The sequence below is a fragment of the Lissotriton vulgaris genome, chromosome 3_1 (genome assembly GCF_964263255.1).
Source record: "Lissotriton vulgaris chromosome 3_1, aLisVul1.2, whole genome shotgun sequence".
In the NCBI taxonomy this organism is placed as follows: domain Eukaryota; kingdom Metazoa; phylum Chordata; class Amphibia; order Caudata; family Salamandridae; genus Lissotriton; species Lissotriton vulgaris.
This window is the reverse complement of record NC_141689.1, coordinates 1,669,499,850-1,669,516,198: the sequence shown is the minus strand read 5'-3', so window position 1 is coordinate 1,669,516,198 and position 16,349 is coordinate 1,669,499,850. Positions and strand designations below refer to the sequence as shown.

Below are 16,349 nucleotides of genomic sequence, written 5' to 3'. Positions count from 1 at the left end.
AACACACCCCTTTACCCAAAAACTGAAAACTGACCCTGAACCCTAAAAATACCCCTTTACCCAAGAACTGAAAACTGACCCTGAACCCTAAAAATACCCCTTTACCCAAAAACTGAAAACTGACCCTGAACCCTAAAAATACTTCTTTACCCAAAATTAATTAATATTATTTAATTACCAATTAATTATTAATTAACAATAAAAATAAAGTAAATATATTAGCACATTAGCTGTAATTAATTTAATTTAATAATTAATATTATTTTTCCCAATTAATTAATTAAGAATAACAAAAAATTATATATAAAAAATTACTATAATTAATGTAATTAACTAATTAATATTAATTAATTACCAACTAATTAATAATTAAAAATATGTACAAAATTATATTAATTAATTAACTAATTAATATAAATTAATTACCAATTAATTATTAATTAAAATATGTACAAACTAATAATAATTAATTAATTATTATTAAATTACTTCCCACCCTATTCCCCTATAAACCCATAACCCGCTACAGAACATATTTATCAATTAATCAATTAATTACAATTAATTAAAAATTAATTCTCAATTAATTAATTAATAATTCCTACTAATTAATAAATAATTTAACATAATTAAATTACTTCCCACCCTATTCCCCTATAAACCCACAACCCGCTACAGTAGTAAAAGACAATATTTAATTAAATTACATTAAAAATAAATAATAAAACATAATAAATACAATATAATATACACTAAATTTATTTAAAAATTGATATTAGTAACATCGAAGTTATTTATTTCGATATTATTGACATCGATATTTAAAACTTCGATATTACTGATATCATACTAATATCGATATTAAGACTGTCGATATTACTTACCTTCGATATTTTGTCCCATCGATATTTAAACTTCGCGATTATTGTATATTGAAATTTAAAACTCGATATTTTGTCTGTGTACCGTACGGGTTATGCGATATTGGGAATGTTATGTTCTGTGCTAATGTGTTAGCGGGTAAGTGGAATACCTCTGAACAACCTGCATATATGTTTCTAATGCTTTTGATGAGGGAGGGATTGCTTGGATCGTGAACACCTCGGGGATGTATGCACATGGGTTTATGCTGCTTACGAGGCTGAGGCAATAACCGGGCAAGAGTATACCTATATTAAGTACATACATGCTCATGCTGTTCTGCTGCTAATGTAGAGTTCGACAATTGCATATAACTGTAAAGCATATATCCAATGTGTATGTCATTTTGATTTCAATATGTGTGTAATACAAAGACAAGTGGTTCATACATACAGTGTGGAGTCTTTTTGAAGTGTACTTAGTGTTTTGCGGGGGTGGTGTTGTGCCAATACTTGACACTTTGACCATGAGATATGCCTGACTGCTCTGTGCTACGCTACCCAAAGGTAAGCACAGATAATCAAACGAGTGCATCATACTCATCGTTCCTAGTACAGTGAATTCTGTCTAGCTTCGATGTGTCCTAGCCAACTAGAAACCACTGGGTCTAACAGGCCTGCTTTCCACAACACCAAAACTCAGCCAAACAGAATACCACTCACATTTCCTCTACAGTTGCAAGACAAATATTCTTAAGATACACTTCATAATGTCATATAACAATGCCTATTAACCAGTGTTGTTCAGCAAGTACATCTAAAAAATGTGCACAATTCTAAGCACACAATGGCCATGCCCTAAAATACTTTTTCCACGTTATAGGTCTAGAGGCAGCCTGAGTTACGGTAATGCAAATAAGAGCAAGCAGGCAAGATTCAATGACAAGACACACTGAGGTAGTGTGATAGCCAAACAGCTCCAGAGAGCGTCGTGCTAGATTCTGACTCTTGCAAGATCCCTTCCCAGCCAATTTTGAGACCAATGGAATTACCCCCGCCAATAAGGAACTATCTTCTCTGAGTGTCGTTTGCCCACCATTAAAGTCTGAGTAGTCCACCTGTGTTCTCTGATACTACCATCATCCATCGGAACTAGTTAAGCCAAGAACCACCTTCAACATAGGCATCAGTGATCAGAAGTGGCTGAATGGCCCACTGATGCATGCTACGAACCAATTCTATACACAAATGAATAATTAAATAAACAAGTATTTATCTATGCGTTTTTAGTCTTAAAACTAAACAACAGCTGTTCCCACTCACCATGTTCTAATGGAATGAACCACTATTGGTGAACACATAATCACTGAATCAACTGCCCACCATGCTAGTTATGCATCTTTGCTTTTATGTTATCACTCTTTTTTACCTGCATCGTTTTGTCACCCTCAAAACCAAGTAATTCACTACAATGCATTTTAATGGGTAAAACAACCATCAGGTAACATTCTTCTTAAATATTCCCAGGAAAAACACACCATCTAACAGCTTTGTGGTGTGCAGACAAAATATTAAGTAATTATTATTAGGTGCGGGTTGTGGGGTTTATGGGGTAAAGGGTGTGAAGTAATTCATTTTTAATGAATTAATAATTGGTTGTTAATTATTATTGATCAATTAATTGAAAATTAAATATTGAAATTCTGCAATTAATTTTAGGTGCAGGTTGTGGGGGTTTAAAGGGTGGGAAGTAATGTATTTTTAATTAATTAATAATTAATTGTTAATTATTAATAATTAATTGAACATTAAATATGAAAATGGTTTAATTAATTTTAGGTACGGGTTGTGGGGTTTATGGCGGTAAAGGCTATGAAGTAATTTAGTTTTAATTAATTAATAATAAGTTGCTAATTAATAATGATTATTTAATTGAAAATTAAATATCGAATTTGTGTAATTATTTTTAGGTGTGGGTTGTGGAGTTTATAGGGGTAAAGGGTGGGAAGTAATTTATTTTTTAATTAATTAATAATTAGTTGGTAATTATTATTATTTCATTAATTGAAAATTAAATATGGGAATTATATAATTAATTTTAGGTGTGGGTTGTGGGGTTTATAGAAGTAAAAAGTGGGAAGTTAATTAATTTGTATATGCTTAATTTGTTTTTTAATGAATAATATTTATTTATTTGATAATTAATTATGTTAATTATGGAAGTATATTTTATTTTTCATTTAGATGTGGGTTGTGAATTGTGTGGTGTTAAAGGGTAGGATGTAAATAAAATAAATGTATTTAATAATGCTTTAGTTTATAAATAATTTCTAACAAATATTTTTTTGTTTGTAAAATATTTTCATATTCTGTTTAATATAATATTTGTAGGTATTTGGTATATGTATTTAACATTATAATGTTTTTTAATTTATAATATTAAATATATTTCTATTTTAATTATTAACATATTTATATATTTTTTTACATTTATTTAATTTTTAAAATGTTTTTTGTTGTAGATATGTTGTTATTTTGAATTGACTGTAGTGGGAATAGGATATCCCTCCGCAATCTAAAACTTTCCCTACTGTTACACTCACTGGAGAGGGAATAGTAATTTTTGCCCCTCCGCTATCCAACACTTTCCCTACAGTTGCAATCATTGGCGTGGAAATAGTAATTTTTACCACTTCGCTAGCCAACACTTTCCCTAATGTTGCACTCATTGGATGTCAAATAGTAAATTGAATTCCTCCGCTATCAAACACTTACCCTACTTTTGCACTTACTGGAGTGGGAATGGTCATTTTTACCCCTCCGCAATCCAACACTTTCCCGACTGTTGCATTGACTGGAGTGGGAAATTTAAGTTTAAATATTTTTAAATAGCCTCATGTTTTAATTAATAATAGAATGTTTTTGAACCCCTTCAGCGCGGCGCGAATTTTCGCGCTGTGCTCAAGGTTCTAATGAGCCTATCGGCTCATGACGGAACGGTTCCGTTATGAGCACAGCTCAACCGACGCTCATGACGGAACCGTTCCGTCATGAGCATGGAAGGGGTTAACATAAATGTTGTTATTGGTATATGTATATATATATATATATATATATTTATTTTTTCAATTTTTATATATTTTTGAAATTATAAAATACATTTAAATTAATAGTTTATTTATTGTTTTACAGTAAATATATATATAATAATTATTATATATGTGTGTTTAACTTTTTTAAGTTATCTTTATTTGTTATTTTGTCAAAACGTATATTACATCTATTTATTTTTTTACATTATGTGTACTCCTTAATATATTTATTAATTTTTTATTTTATTTTATATATATGTATAAAAAACGATATTTTTTACATCTGTATTTATGTCTGATATTTTCCGCCCAATATTTTTGTACTTACCTTTATAAATATAGGATGTCGATATTATTGACATTTTTATTTATGACTCGATATTGTGGTATGGGGATGTTTTGGTTGTCAATGTTTTGTCAGTGAACCCAGCTTTGTGAAGTTCTCCCCGAATTGTACAGGTCTGTTTTAAAAAAGCAAAATTATCAAAGCTGTAAGCACTCTCGTGTAGTTATGGACAGGTGAGGCCTAAGGCCTTCACCTCAGACCGATGATTCCACCCCTGTCAATAACTACCTGAGAGTACCCGACCGCTTGGATAATATTGATTAATAAATGCACCTCACAGTAACTAGCAATAGGCCTAGTAAGGGTCTTCATTGGCAATTCTTTGCCAAACATGTGAGGAGCTGTAATGCCTCCAAACATGTATGATCATTAATGACTGACTGTACTGACTATTAACCAGAATCAATATGTAAGACAGTAACGGGTAATAATGTACCCAGGCAGGAATAAGTCTAAAACTGTCAAAAGAGAAACAATGAAATAAGATAAACGCTGTGGGGTTTCCGCTTCTTATATAACACAGAAATGTTTTTTTTTTAATCTCTAAAGGTTTTTGCAAACACCAGCAGATAGTTTGAAAAAATGAAACACCGGTAATAGCGCCAAACTACATTATTCCCACAATTGTATCCAGGGCCTGGTAGCCAGGGACAGTAATGCAGTTTTAGTGCAAAAAGTGTGAAACATTACACTTCTCTCAATTTGCTGATGTTCCATAAATGTAATTTTGTAAAAGCTCCACTTAATAGAAGCCTACACGATTCCTTTTCAGGATTAAAATAAGCTTCCTCCTGTTCCCTGTGGTTCATTTCTTTAGAAAAACATATTTAGACGTGGAACATAGTGTTTTTGTAGGAAATTGTGATGCTGAGCCATTCAGGCGTCCTCCTAGACGCAGAATCCCTGAGGCAGAGCGCGGACAAAAATAGCATCTATTGTTTTACACCTCTCTTTATATGTCAAGTAAATGCTGCTTTTAATACACAACTGTTCCTCATTTCTTATCATACAACGGTCCATGCCAAGCAGCTGGGTGTGGGCGCCCTAGGAGGAGAAAATATTTGTATGGGTAGTGAAATGAGAAAAGCATTATTAGCAGAGATGTTTACAGGAGCCTTCATAGCCATTGTCTGCAGTGGAACCGCGGCCCCCATTAATTCACAGGAGAATACAGAAATACAGCGCGAATTACTGAATGGATAAATCAGTTAAAGAATACCTCAACCCCATGAGATGTTCTTAAGCCAAACACGGAAAGCTTGACATTGAACATGGCATTTCCCATAGCTAGCACTTGTTTTTCTCAGCTAGGCTCTGCCTGCACTTTTAATAGGAAGATATGTAAACATCACAGCACGGTTGTTAATGTTTAATACGACCGTGCGCCTTCGCCACAGCAGGGCTGGTATATTTTTAAAGAGATGATGGTACACCTTGATGGCAAAGTGCATTTATAGCACGGCTCCTGTACCTTTAGTGGTACAGCACAGGCACCTCACAGCAAGGCTGGCCAATCCAGAATGACACAGTGCAAACATTTCACAAAAGGACCACTAAACTTTAATAACACAATAAATTAATTTTGTCAGGGCTATTTACACGGGAGGAGCAGCCAGGGATATTTGCCGCTGTGACATTCAAAGCACCTTGGTGCCTCTGCAAAATGTATTGATGCATCACAAAAGCTACCCATCCTGCTTTTGCGATAAAGTGCAGTTCATCCTCAAGAAGAGTGAAAAATAAGATTATTTTTACAAGTAACAAACCATTTCACGCTCTTAAGTATTAAATACTGCAACCTTTTGTATAATTGGGGCTTTCCAAAGCAATTCCCTGTTAATTCCATCAGTTACTCTTAGATGAGAATGCATAAGATGCACAAAGATTGTTTAGACCAGTAAAAATAGTAGGCCAAGGAAAGCATTGTGCAAAATGGTGCATCCATCTCTGCACACGAGAGGCGCAATACGTTGATTGCACGGGACGCATTTCCTGGTTGCATAGCTTGGTTTTACAGTGCATTCAGCAAGGGTGTTCAAAGGGCACTGGTGAGTGAAAACAACTTGATTACGACACTGCATTGACATGCAATTCTAAAGCAAATTGCTAGTAGTCATCTTGTTAATAGGAAATACAACATGTACATACATGAATAGGCTCCCACAGACTACTTAAAATACAGCAGTAAATAATATAGTTGTCAATATTATCCTTAAAATTATGTTTTTGTTGTATCTTTAGATATATGTTCTTTCTTTATATCTTCAGCTTGCAGGCAGTCTGGATTTTGGTAACTGGACAATAAGAGCCATCCTAGCCTGGTAGTGGCCCTTGTGAATATGGCACCTTGTCCACTGGCACTGAAGGGGCCCACGTGTTTTTTTTTCATTTTGCAATTGGCAGCACTTTCAAACCTTTATATTTCCCCATTTTCATGTCAATGTACTCCAATGCATATGATGGTATCTCCTTTATTGGTGCGCTAAGCATGAGATATGGCAATGAGCCTGAGTCAAATGCTATAAATGGGGTAGTGCACATTTAATGTCCCCCGGACTACAGCAGGGATGATGAATTATTGTTACCAGGGACCAAGCAAGACCCTGATAGGGGGCAGTAGAGCATTTCACCTTATTGTGAGGAGAATCTGGAGCCATTCCAAATATTGGCCGTGAGGTGCACAGGGTCAATGTGTCAGTCTGGCTCAAACCTCACTATACGAATCTGCTCAAGCACTTCGAGACCTTGAGGCCAAAAGGTATGGGTAAGCCATCAGCACTACTTGGCAGAACAGAGGTTAAACAAAACCCTTAGCTATGGCCTGCTGAATGCTCCCCTGCACATCAAGACAGGGGGTTAGTTAATGTGCACACAGAAGGCTGAGCTATTTCTTTGCAGGTAGGGCTAAGAGCCGCTGGTTGTAAAGGATACTATTTTTAAATACAATTCTAAGTGAAACCACTAAACACCATCAGATATCAATAGTCAACTATTGTCAATTGCAACTTTCCCCTCAGCTGTGCTGTACGTGACAGAAAACGTATATGCTGGGACATAATAAAATGCTTTAGTGAATGAGAATTTTAAACCATGGATTGTATGTGGTGCTTTAGTGGACTTGTTCACTTTGGTGCTGCCTGTAACTTGACGGCCATGTTTTTTCACTGATCGGACCTGTCAAAGCAAAACATTATTCCTCCCCCAGGAAAACGAAGAAATGTAGAGTTGTGTTAGTTTTTTGTCACTGCAACCATGGTCAAACAACATACATAGCCATGCCTTCCCAAACCTTTTAATACATGATCCGTCCTCTTTCATCTCCTGCTTTTCTACTAAACCGGGCAGGTGAACTTTCAGGTCGCTACCTGTATAACTCAAGGCCTGAAGTTAGAAAGAGAAGCAAGATAAAAGGAGACTGCTGTAGCACTGGCTTACATTGAAGAACATGAGAACAAGAGTGCTCACAAATCGGTCAAAGGCTTAGCAGTGTGTCCTCTTGCATACCCCATTATAAAGCAGCATGGCAAGGGTTCATATGCTTAGCAGCTCACTATCACTACAAATCTGCTTTCCCTCCAAACAACTGAAGTTAACTTTCTACATCCAAGATCAACCACCAACTTTACTTCATAGAAAGGCTCCTTGTTGGTACACTTGCCCTTGCTCTCAACCTTGGTGACTTCAAACATCTGCTCACCACCTTAATGTATGAATACTTACATTGAAACAATAGACTATCTTACACAATACTGCCTAAGCTTCAGATCACTGATTTTGCTAAACACACAACACTCTAAACCTCTTTCACCTCTTATTTGCTTCTCTCACATCACCAGATTCTCAACATTGATATCTCAAACCTGTCTTTGCCACCGTGCCCTCCCACTACCTTCCCGTCCGACTGCTTTAGTGCTGTTCAATTCATCCAACTATGCTAAGCACCAGCAACACTTGGGCACACTTCCCTACTTCATAAATCTCTCTCAACAATCATAACAATGCCTACGCCTTTGCCGTTTCTTCTACTCTTGATCACATTTGCCCTTGTCACAAATCCATGAACGCAGCTCATAGCCTATGAATTGTGAATTGTACCACTATCAGGGTTTTACATCCTACATGTTTAAGTTATGGTCACTGTATGCTGAACTCTGACTCAACAGCCTTGTCTACACTTCTCTACCAATGACAGTGCCCATTCTAATTACCCTGTCCATCACAATTCAATTTCTTAGGGCCTCATTTGCTTCTCTCTTTACATCCTCCATGAAAGCGCAAGTTTTTAAAGAAACACTTAATAATACAACTAACACATGTTCCCATTATTTTTCAAATGTGAAAGCTTCCACATTGCATTATTTATCCAACTGATCACTGACTTCCACATCCTGCACCTTGGGTGTTTTCTGTTCTGTGACTGATTGTGAAACACGTCCATTTCTTTAGCTACTCAACCCCTGCAGTTTAGACCTTAGAATCCATAAGACGTCTTTCTGGTGTTACAAACATCTCTATATAGCACTGTAATCGCTCTCTTTAATTTAACTTAGTATTTAAATCCTAGTAGTTCCACACAACCTCTAGCATAAAACCATATAGAATGCCAATCCTTTCAAGTACTCTTCAATACGATTTTGTGCCTTTTTATAGATAAAACTGTTTGCAGAATATTTAGTAGTCACCTTACTTCCAAATCTAAATGTCGGTATTGTGTCCTCATTTCACTGAACCCATCTGCAGAATTTTCGTTAACAACATTTTTAAGTCTAAGGGGCATATTATCAAGCCTGTGCGCTAAAATTATCGCCGCTTTATCGGCCGAAAACGGCCGATAAAGCGGCGATAATGGGCTTGATAATATGCTCTGTGGAATTCCAATCGAAGCCCATGTTAGATGTCTTCACATCTAACATGGGCTTCGATTGGAATTCCATAGAGCATATTATACGGCCGATAAAGCGGCGATAATGGGCTTGATAATATGCTCTGTGGAATTCCAATCGAAGCCCATGTTAGATGTCTTCACATCTAACATGGGCTTCGATTGGAATTCCATAGAGCATATTATCAAGCCCATTATCGCCGCTTTATCGGCCGTTTTCGGCCGATAAAGCGGCGATAATTTTAGCGCACAGGCTTGATAATATGCCCCTAAATTCATAACACTCAAGGGAATGTCATGACAGTATCGCCTGATTCTGTCATTGACCTCCCGACCTATCATTCACCTTCCCAGTTACCCTCTATCTCTGTTGAAATGCTCTAAGCTCAGAGTTTAGGGGGTGGGCAAAATAATGGAGATGAACAAACGTTAGAATGATCACATCTGAAGTGCTTGACAGCGGAGTGCAGGTGAATTAACTCCATTTGTGACCTCGACAAAAGAATCGGAATCACTAGGGTTAGTGTTCCGGGAGGTCAGGAGATGTTGAGCTGTTTATGTTGGCCTTATTATTTTTGGCCATTAAAGTCAGATATGAGAATTGTGTTCTGCTGGTCACAAAACGTATAGCTACCTGCTGCTAATGAGATATACAGAAAGGGCTCAGGAAACTGTAGAGTAACAGCTTGCTCACCATCTACACTCATAGGGTTATGGCAACAAACACAACATTACTATGTAGTCCCAGCACATCATTTTATTCAATGCAGACAGTCTTACCTACGAAGTTTCAAAGTTCTCACACGTGGCACTCGTGCAGGGTACCCATTTGTTGAAAAAGTGGAAACACAGGGCATAACCCATGCTTTTTAAGACAACAAATATATATAGAGTGTATGGAGGGATCAAGACATTCAATAGCTGTTCATGCAAATTTACGTACACATAAGAGCATGACAACTGAACTAATTTGTGTATCTAACATCAAAAATATTGCCATCCTATCATACTTAAATAGTGAGGTGAGAAGTGTTCACACCACTACTCAAGGACTGAAATATAACACCGGTCCCTAAACTGGATTGGTTGGAATGACCAGTACCAGGGGTAAATATTAACTAGTGAAAGAAATATCCTGAAAGATGCCAGAAAAGTTGGCAGACTATCTTAGTGAAACAGAAGAAGATTCCCAGTTCAACTGACAATGTGTATGTATTTCTCTCTTATGTTTCACTTTAATGTGCATTAAATTTTTCCTAGAATTGTTTACTTCCTCATTCCTAGAACCTCTAACACAGTATACACTGTGCAGTATGCAAGCAGGAGTTGATAAACCATGCGACATTTTCGCTAGATTTGAGCCACACAAAAAAATCCCCAAAGCAAGGAAATGAAGAGTGGATGCTTGTCTCCTCAAAAATGCTTTGGACAAATAAGCCTCATAGAGAGTCCGAAAACATGTCAAATTTAATGAAAAGTCAGCTAAATTCACAGGAACCTTTCAGAGGAAGGAAAGGTCCCTACAATAGGTAAACTATCGCAAATGGTGGCAAATAAGAGAAGGAATAAGCAGTCCAAATGACGCATCAGATCAATGATGTAACTGAACAGTTGTAACATCACAGTTAAGAGTATTAGGGCCAAAAACTGAATGGCCTTAACGAGTCCAACTGCTACAGCCAATGAGTTTCTGCACTTCTAAAGGGAGCTGTTCTTTACATGAGGAGTTAATTGAATGAAATATCTTGGATTCACATTCAATAGTGTGTTGTGGGATAATATCATTCATAATGTAGAGCATCTGTGTCACACAATTCAAATAACATAGCAAGATTGCACAAATGTAGATCTTCGTCTGTAGAAACATAGAAATTGTAAAAATATCAACCAAACCTGAATCTAGTTACAATTTCTGCAAACTCCCACTCCAAATGAGACTTTGAAATACATAACTGCGGCATCAAAAGGGTTTTGGTGGGTCTCCACACTGAAGATTAAGACATTTAAGCCACATGTCCATATTATTTGGAGCAATATTTAATACGAATTGTGTATTTCTTTACAAAAAAACAATATTTGTGTTAAAACTAATAACAATTAGTGTACACAAATATTCATTCAATATAAACATTGCATACCTTGCACTGCCCCCCATGAAATGAAACAAGACTGTCTCCAGTCCGTCAGACATAAACTGGAGTTGGCCATCCAGTCTCTAGGCATTTTTGTAAGCATTATTGTAAGCATTTTGCATGGCTGCCTTAAAGGTACCCTTTTGTGAGTCAAGTTTGGGGCATACAATAACTACACGAACAAGCATATTGCATGCTTTCTCCAACCTCAAAGAAGATCGTGGAAGTGAAAGCTGGAATACAACTATTGGTTACTTAGTATGACAAATGTAGCTTTTTTGCTTAGAATTTCTACTAAAGTGAGTCAGTTCAGTCTAATCACCGTGCCATTTTGCAGTATGAAAAGTAGTACTTCTGTAGTACCTCTTTACATACTCTTACAAGCCTTTGTAAGTTGGCCAGAAAACATTCAAACTAAGAATATGATAGGAACATTCAGTAACTATTCAAAGACAAATATAAAGGATTGTACACTTTTTGCACTTGTATCAAATGTAGGTTGGAAATTTCCGGGCTGATTCACAAAGGTATGTAAAAAGTACGTAAACATGTATCCTGAAGCACTACTTCACATGCTTATTAATGCCTTTGTGACATGGCCACATCGTTCGCTACTGAACGAGGGCAGATTAGGGCCAGAAGAGTAGGCTAAAATCTTTGCAATTTAAAGGACAAAATTAAACTCTTAAACCTTAGTAGTGAGGGTGACTCCCTGAAGGAGAGGTGTATATAAATTCAGTTTGAAAGGTGACTTACGTTTATGTTCATATCTGATGTAAATTGGATTAGACGCTGCGTGGCAAGGCAAGCATGGGGTGATGGGTTTTCGGTCAGGCATACAAATACTTACAGATGTGCAAAGGAGCACTAATTACTGGTCAAGTGTACCAATTTTATATAAAATAATTTACTCATTTTTGGTTGCTTCATAGCAGTGATAGGTTCTTCCCCCAATTGAATAAGGGACATGATGTGACTGATGGTATTGGAATGCGTTGTTTCTTTGAGAATTGAACAAGCTCCAAGGCCATACCTATTATTATATGACATCTTCAGCCACCTATTTTACGTGATATTTCCTTAACCTATTAATGAAAAATAGTTTTACTCTATTTCAGGATTTGTTTTCAACCACCAATGCATGTTTTGGTGAAAACAAAACCTAAAACCTTCCCACTTGTTGGAAGATTTATATTGTAATGGCAGGAATGAGCCCCTCTATATCCTTTTTCTTGCATGTTCAACAGTTGTCATCAATGTTGAGAATCCTGGTCAAAATCAGATGTGCTAATTTCGGTTATGTGATATGCATATGCAATCGTAATGCCAGGATTCCAGTACAGTGTAAAATTACAGTATGCATGGCCAGTTTCTGCCACTCAAAAGATAACATTTTCCTTCCTCTGAAGAGCTGAGTTCCATCTGCATTATGCATCTGTGATTAAATGCGGATTGTACGCATGATGTTTTTCGGGTGGATAATTGTCAGTGTGTTTTACTGTACCGAAGTACTTTTCAACACTGATGCTCTTCTTCATTCAAATACTTTTATCCTGCATTGGAAACAGAAGTACCTCTTATACTGAAGACACTGCCTGTGCTATCGAGTAAATATGTTTGTTCGGTTGTCCAATGTGGTATTAGATCGGTCTGTAAAGAGCGGGTCTGGTCAATAATTCACTATGTGGTGCATGAGAACCTTACCAGTCCTGGTGCTGGGTGGACCCAATAGCCCTCATTGATGATAATGTGGTCTACTAACACCTATAAGGGGTTAGCAAACTGTGTAAGTCCCTTAGTACCAAGAGATAGCATAAACAAAGAGGAATCTGCACTTGAGTGGCAACACTCACCTGTGAATTTCTAAAGTTCTGACACGTAACACATTAGTCTTTGGTAGTTCTTTCAACATCTCCAAATGGTGTACAATCATGTTTACTGAAATTAATTAAAGACAGTCCTGCCAGAGGCCTGTCACAAAGCATCACAGCAGTCGCTCTATCGAGATGCACGGCACAACAGGAAATGCTTGACCCTGGTGAAGTATACTGTAAGACTTTGCACCAGGTGAAGACCACAACCCTGCAAAATATGATGTATTGTAGTGCTTCATTTGTGCAGCGCTCCGCACTCGTAAAGAGACCCCAATGTTGCTTCTTGAGGATTGAGTAAGTAACTAATCGATTGCTGTTCTGGATGGGCTGGTTGTGAGTTTACAACGCAGTCTGCGAGTACAGGATTGCATGATGCTCGGAGGTGTGCTATAATTGTGTCACATCTGGCTCGCAGCATTGCTTATGCCTTGGAAACAGAGTGAGATATCGCACTGCGCTTGCATATATATGACCGATTCCTTCTTGCGAGCTCACCTTGAACGAACATATGTTCAGGAAGAGTCTTTCTTGGATACTTGATGGCTGTTGTTAATTAGGTGTTATTGCCCAAACCTAATGGCTGCTAATTACCCTCGCCGCAATAATGAGGGGAGGATAATTAAAGGCCGGTCTTGCTCTGCAGGTAAGGGAGATATTACCAGATCCCCCCACTCGCTTCCCCAGCTGCGAATTCAGCTCAGTGAGGGCGTGGGAGGATAAACACGGCGCCTCAGTATCGGTGCAGCAATGCTGCCCCCTCCTTTCCTTCACTTAGAGGGAATTGGTTTGTACTGGAAAATTAGAAAACAAGCACAGGCAAAGCAGATACATCTGACTTTTTACTGACAAAGGGTTATGTTTGTGTTCCTGTTGCACTGTATTGGTGAGTCAGTGAAAGTTGGGGTGGAGTGGGTGGATGAATGTGAGTGGCTGAATGAATGTGAACTGGTGGGCGAATGTGACGGAGTATGCTTAATAATGGTCCTGAATGTGAGTGGAGGTAGAAGGAATAGCAACGCGGATTCTTCATACTGTGGACTTCTGGGGATAGGGTGGACTTCATCCAGCCTATGCCACACTGCTATTATGAAACAGCAGGCAGTTGCAGTAGGCAGTGTAATTGGTAGGCATAGCCTTAAACAAAAAGAAAATCTACATTGAAATGCTGCTACTTGTAAGAAAAGGTTCATTCACTTTTGAAAAGTTTACCCATTTTATCTGTATCATTATAATGCTTGGTATTTTTGATAGAACTAGATTGCACCATTTCTGATGTGGATACTCTTTACCTAGTGCTTCAGACGTTCCCCTGATACAGGTGCCAAGAATTGATTATCTAGCTGTATTCACATGGTGTCATCTTTTTTGTGATATGGTTATTTCTGGTATTGTTGGAGGAGGCGGCAGTCTAAATACTATATCCAGCAACTGCAAAGTGGCCTGCACTAATCAGATGATTGCCCTTCTACTGGAAACAGACAACCACCTCAGTCCTCACACTGGCTTGAAAACACTGGCTTGAAAATCACCAGCACCGCAGGAAGGAACAATCATCCACAGAACCTGGAAAGCAAACAATGTCACAGGGCTGCTGAGGAATAAGACCTAGGAATTCGCCAGAGCAGCACCACAGAGAAAGCAAGAGTAACAAGGGAATAACAACTAAACTGTGTTTTAGGTATTAATTGCCAGAACATAACTGGTGGCTCCATTGATACGATAATGCTCCTTTGTTTTCCTTGTAGATAATGGCATCATCAAGGAAATCTCAAATATGACATTACAATACTTCTGGGCGAAATTGTGAAATTCTATCCTTGCGAAATATGCACAGTTTTCATGGAAATTATGTGTAATACACCTGGGTGGTCATCCACTTGGAAACTGTACTTGAGGTATGTATGCAGACCTCACACATGACACTACTCAATGTGTTTTCCTTACGCTTCCTAAAGTACTACGGAGAACGTTGCTTGCACAGCACATGCTGCAGCCAGGGTCTGATTGGCCATTTATTCAATTTGGCATTTCAACGGGGGATGGAGCCAACGGAGGCTGTTTTTTGAAGGTCGATGGCTGGTCAGGGAATTAACAAAGTGGGTGAACAGCGAGTTTTGTAGAGAAAAGCGCAAAAAATTTGCATAACCAAAGAATTAAATAGAAAATGAGAACTTGAAACAGATAGAGGCATGACTATGAAACACTGAAAACTTTATACAAAGATGTTCACAGGTAGTTTTAGAGTTTCACTGCTCGGACTATTCAGATATTGACCAATTACAGACATTTACCTGTTCAAAGTCATCTTTGGCTGACGGAAGATCAGTAGCTAAACCTGGGTCCCCGAATTGTTTTTCCATTCGCTCGCCGTGCACCACAGTGGTTTTAATAACTTTGCTGACATTGCGGCTTTCCACTTGCTCAGACTGAAATCCTGCACCCTCTGATAAAACTCCGGGCTCAGAGAAAATCATCTAAAGGAACAGAGGAACAAACCCACTTTAGACAGCTCCACATTTCCACATCAGCTGTTGAGTGACCTCAGCTTTATAACATTGCACAATACCATTACTATTTCACCTGCAACTCTTGAGGAACAGCAAACTTAGCAAGAACTTCTGCATGATAGAGTTTTGACCATGTAATTTTAGTATTCCATATTTAATGTGGTCTGGCAGGACTAGCAGATAATCAGGAAGGGAACTGAGAGGATGTAGCCTAACGGCAAGGGTGGTAGACTTCAAATCTGGAGAACCGGGTTTGAGTCTAAGCAACGCTCAACATTCTGTGATTCTGGGCAAATCACTTAATCTCCCCATGCCTAACGAAAGTGAATGTGTCCTTATGTAACGCAACTAGTGCTCATGTAAAGCGCGCTGTTACCCAATGCCTTCAGGTCAAGTTAATGCTATATAAAACTCCGGGGAAAAGACACTCCACGCTGAAGGTCCAGCGATGGGAAGGCTCATCTGCCATTTCAGCTCAGTCAGTATTTTATCTCCCCTAATTTATTTTTTGGTCTGATTTAACCAAGACCTTTTGCTAAATATATAAAATATTTTCTTACAGGAGGTTTTCAGCCAGGCCTCTTCATCGATTTATCTGTTGTTGATTCATATTTTCTCAATCTTCTACAGCGTATACTATTGGGTAATGGGCCAGT

General features: G+C 37.8%; 1 protein-coding gene across 1 annotated transcript in view; it reads right to left on the bottom strand.

Moving 5' to 3' along the window:
- Positions 1 to 16,349, bottom strand: part of ANK2 (ankyrin 2) — an 874,236-nt gene that overhangs the window by 16,767 nt on the left and 841,120 nt on the right. The window contains exons 48-49 of the mRNA XM_086962136.1: positions 15,478 to 15,660; positions 7,588 to 7,679 (exon numbers count right to left, since the gene is read on the bottom strand). Coding sequence (XP_086818262.1) covers positions 7,588 to 7,679; positions 15,478 to 15,660 — 275 coding nt within the window. The remainder of the gene's footprint in view (positions 1 to 7,587; positions 7,680 to 15,477; positions 15,661 to 16,349) is intronic.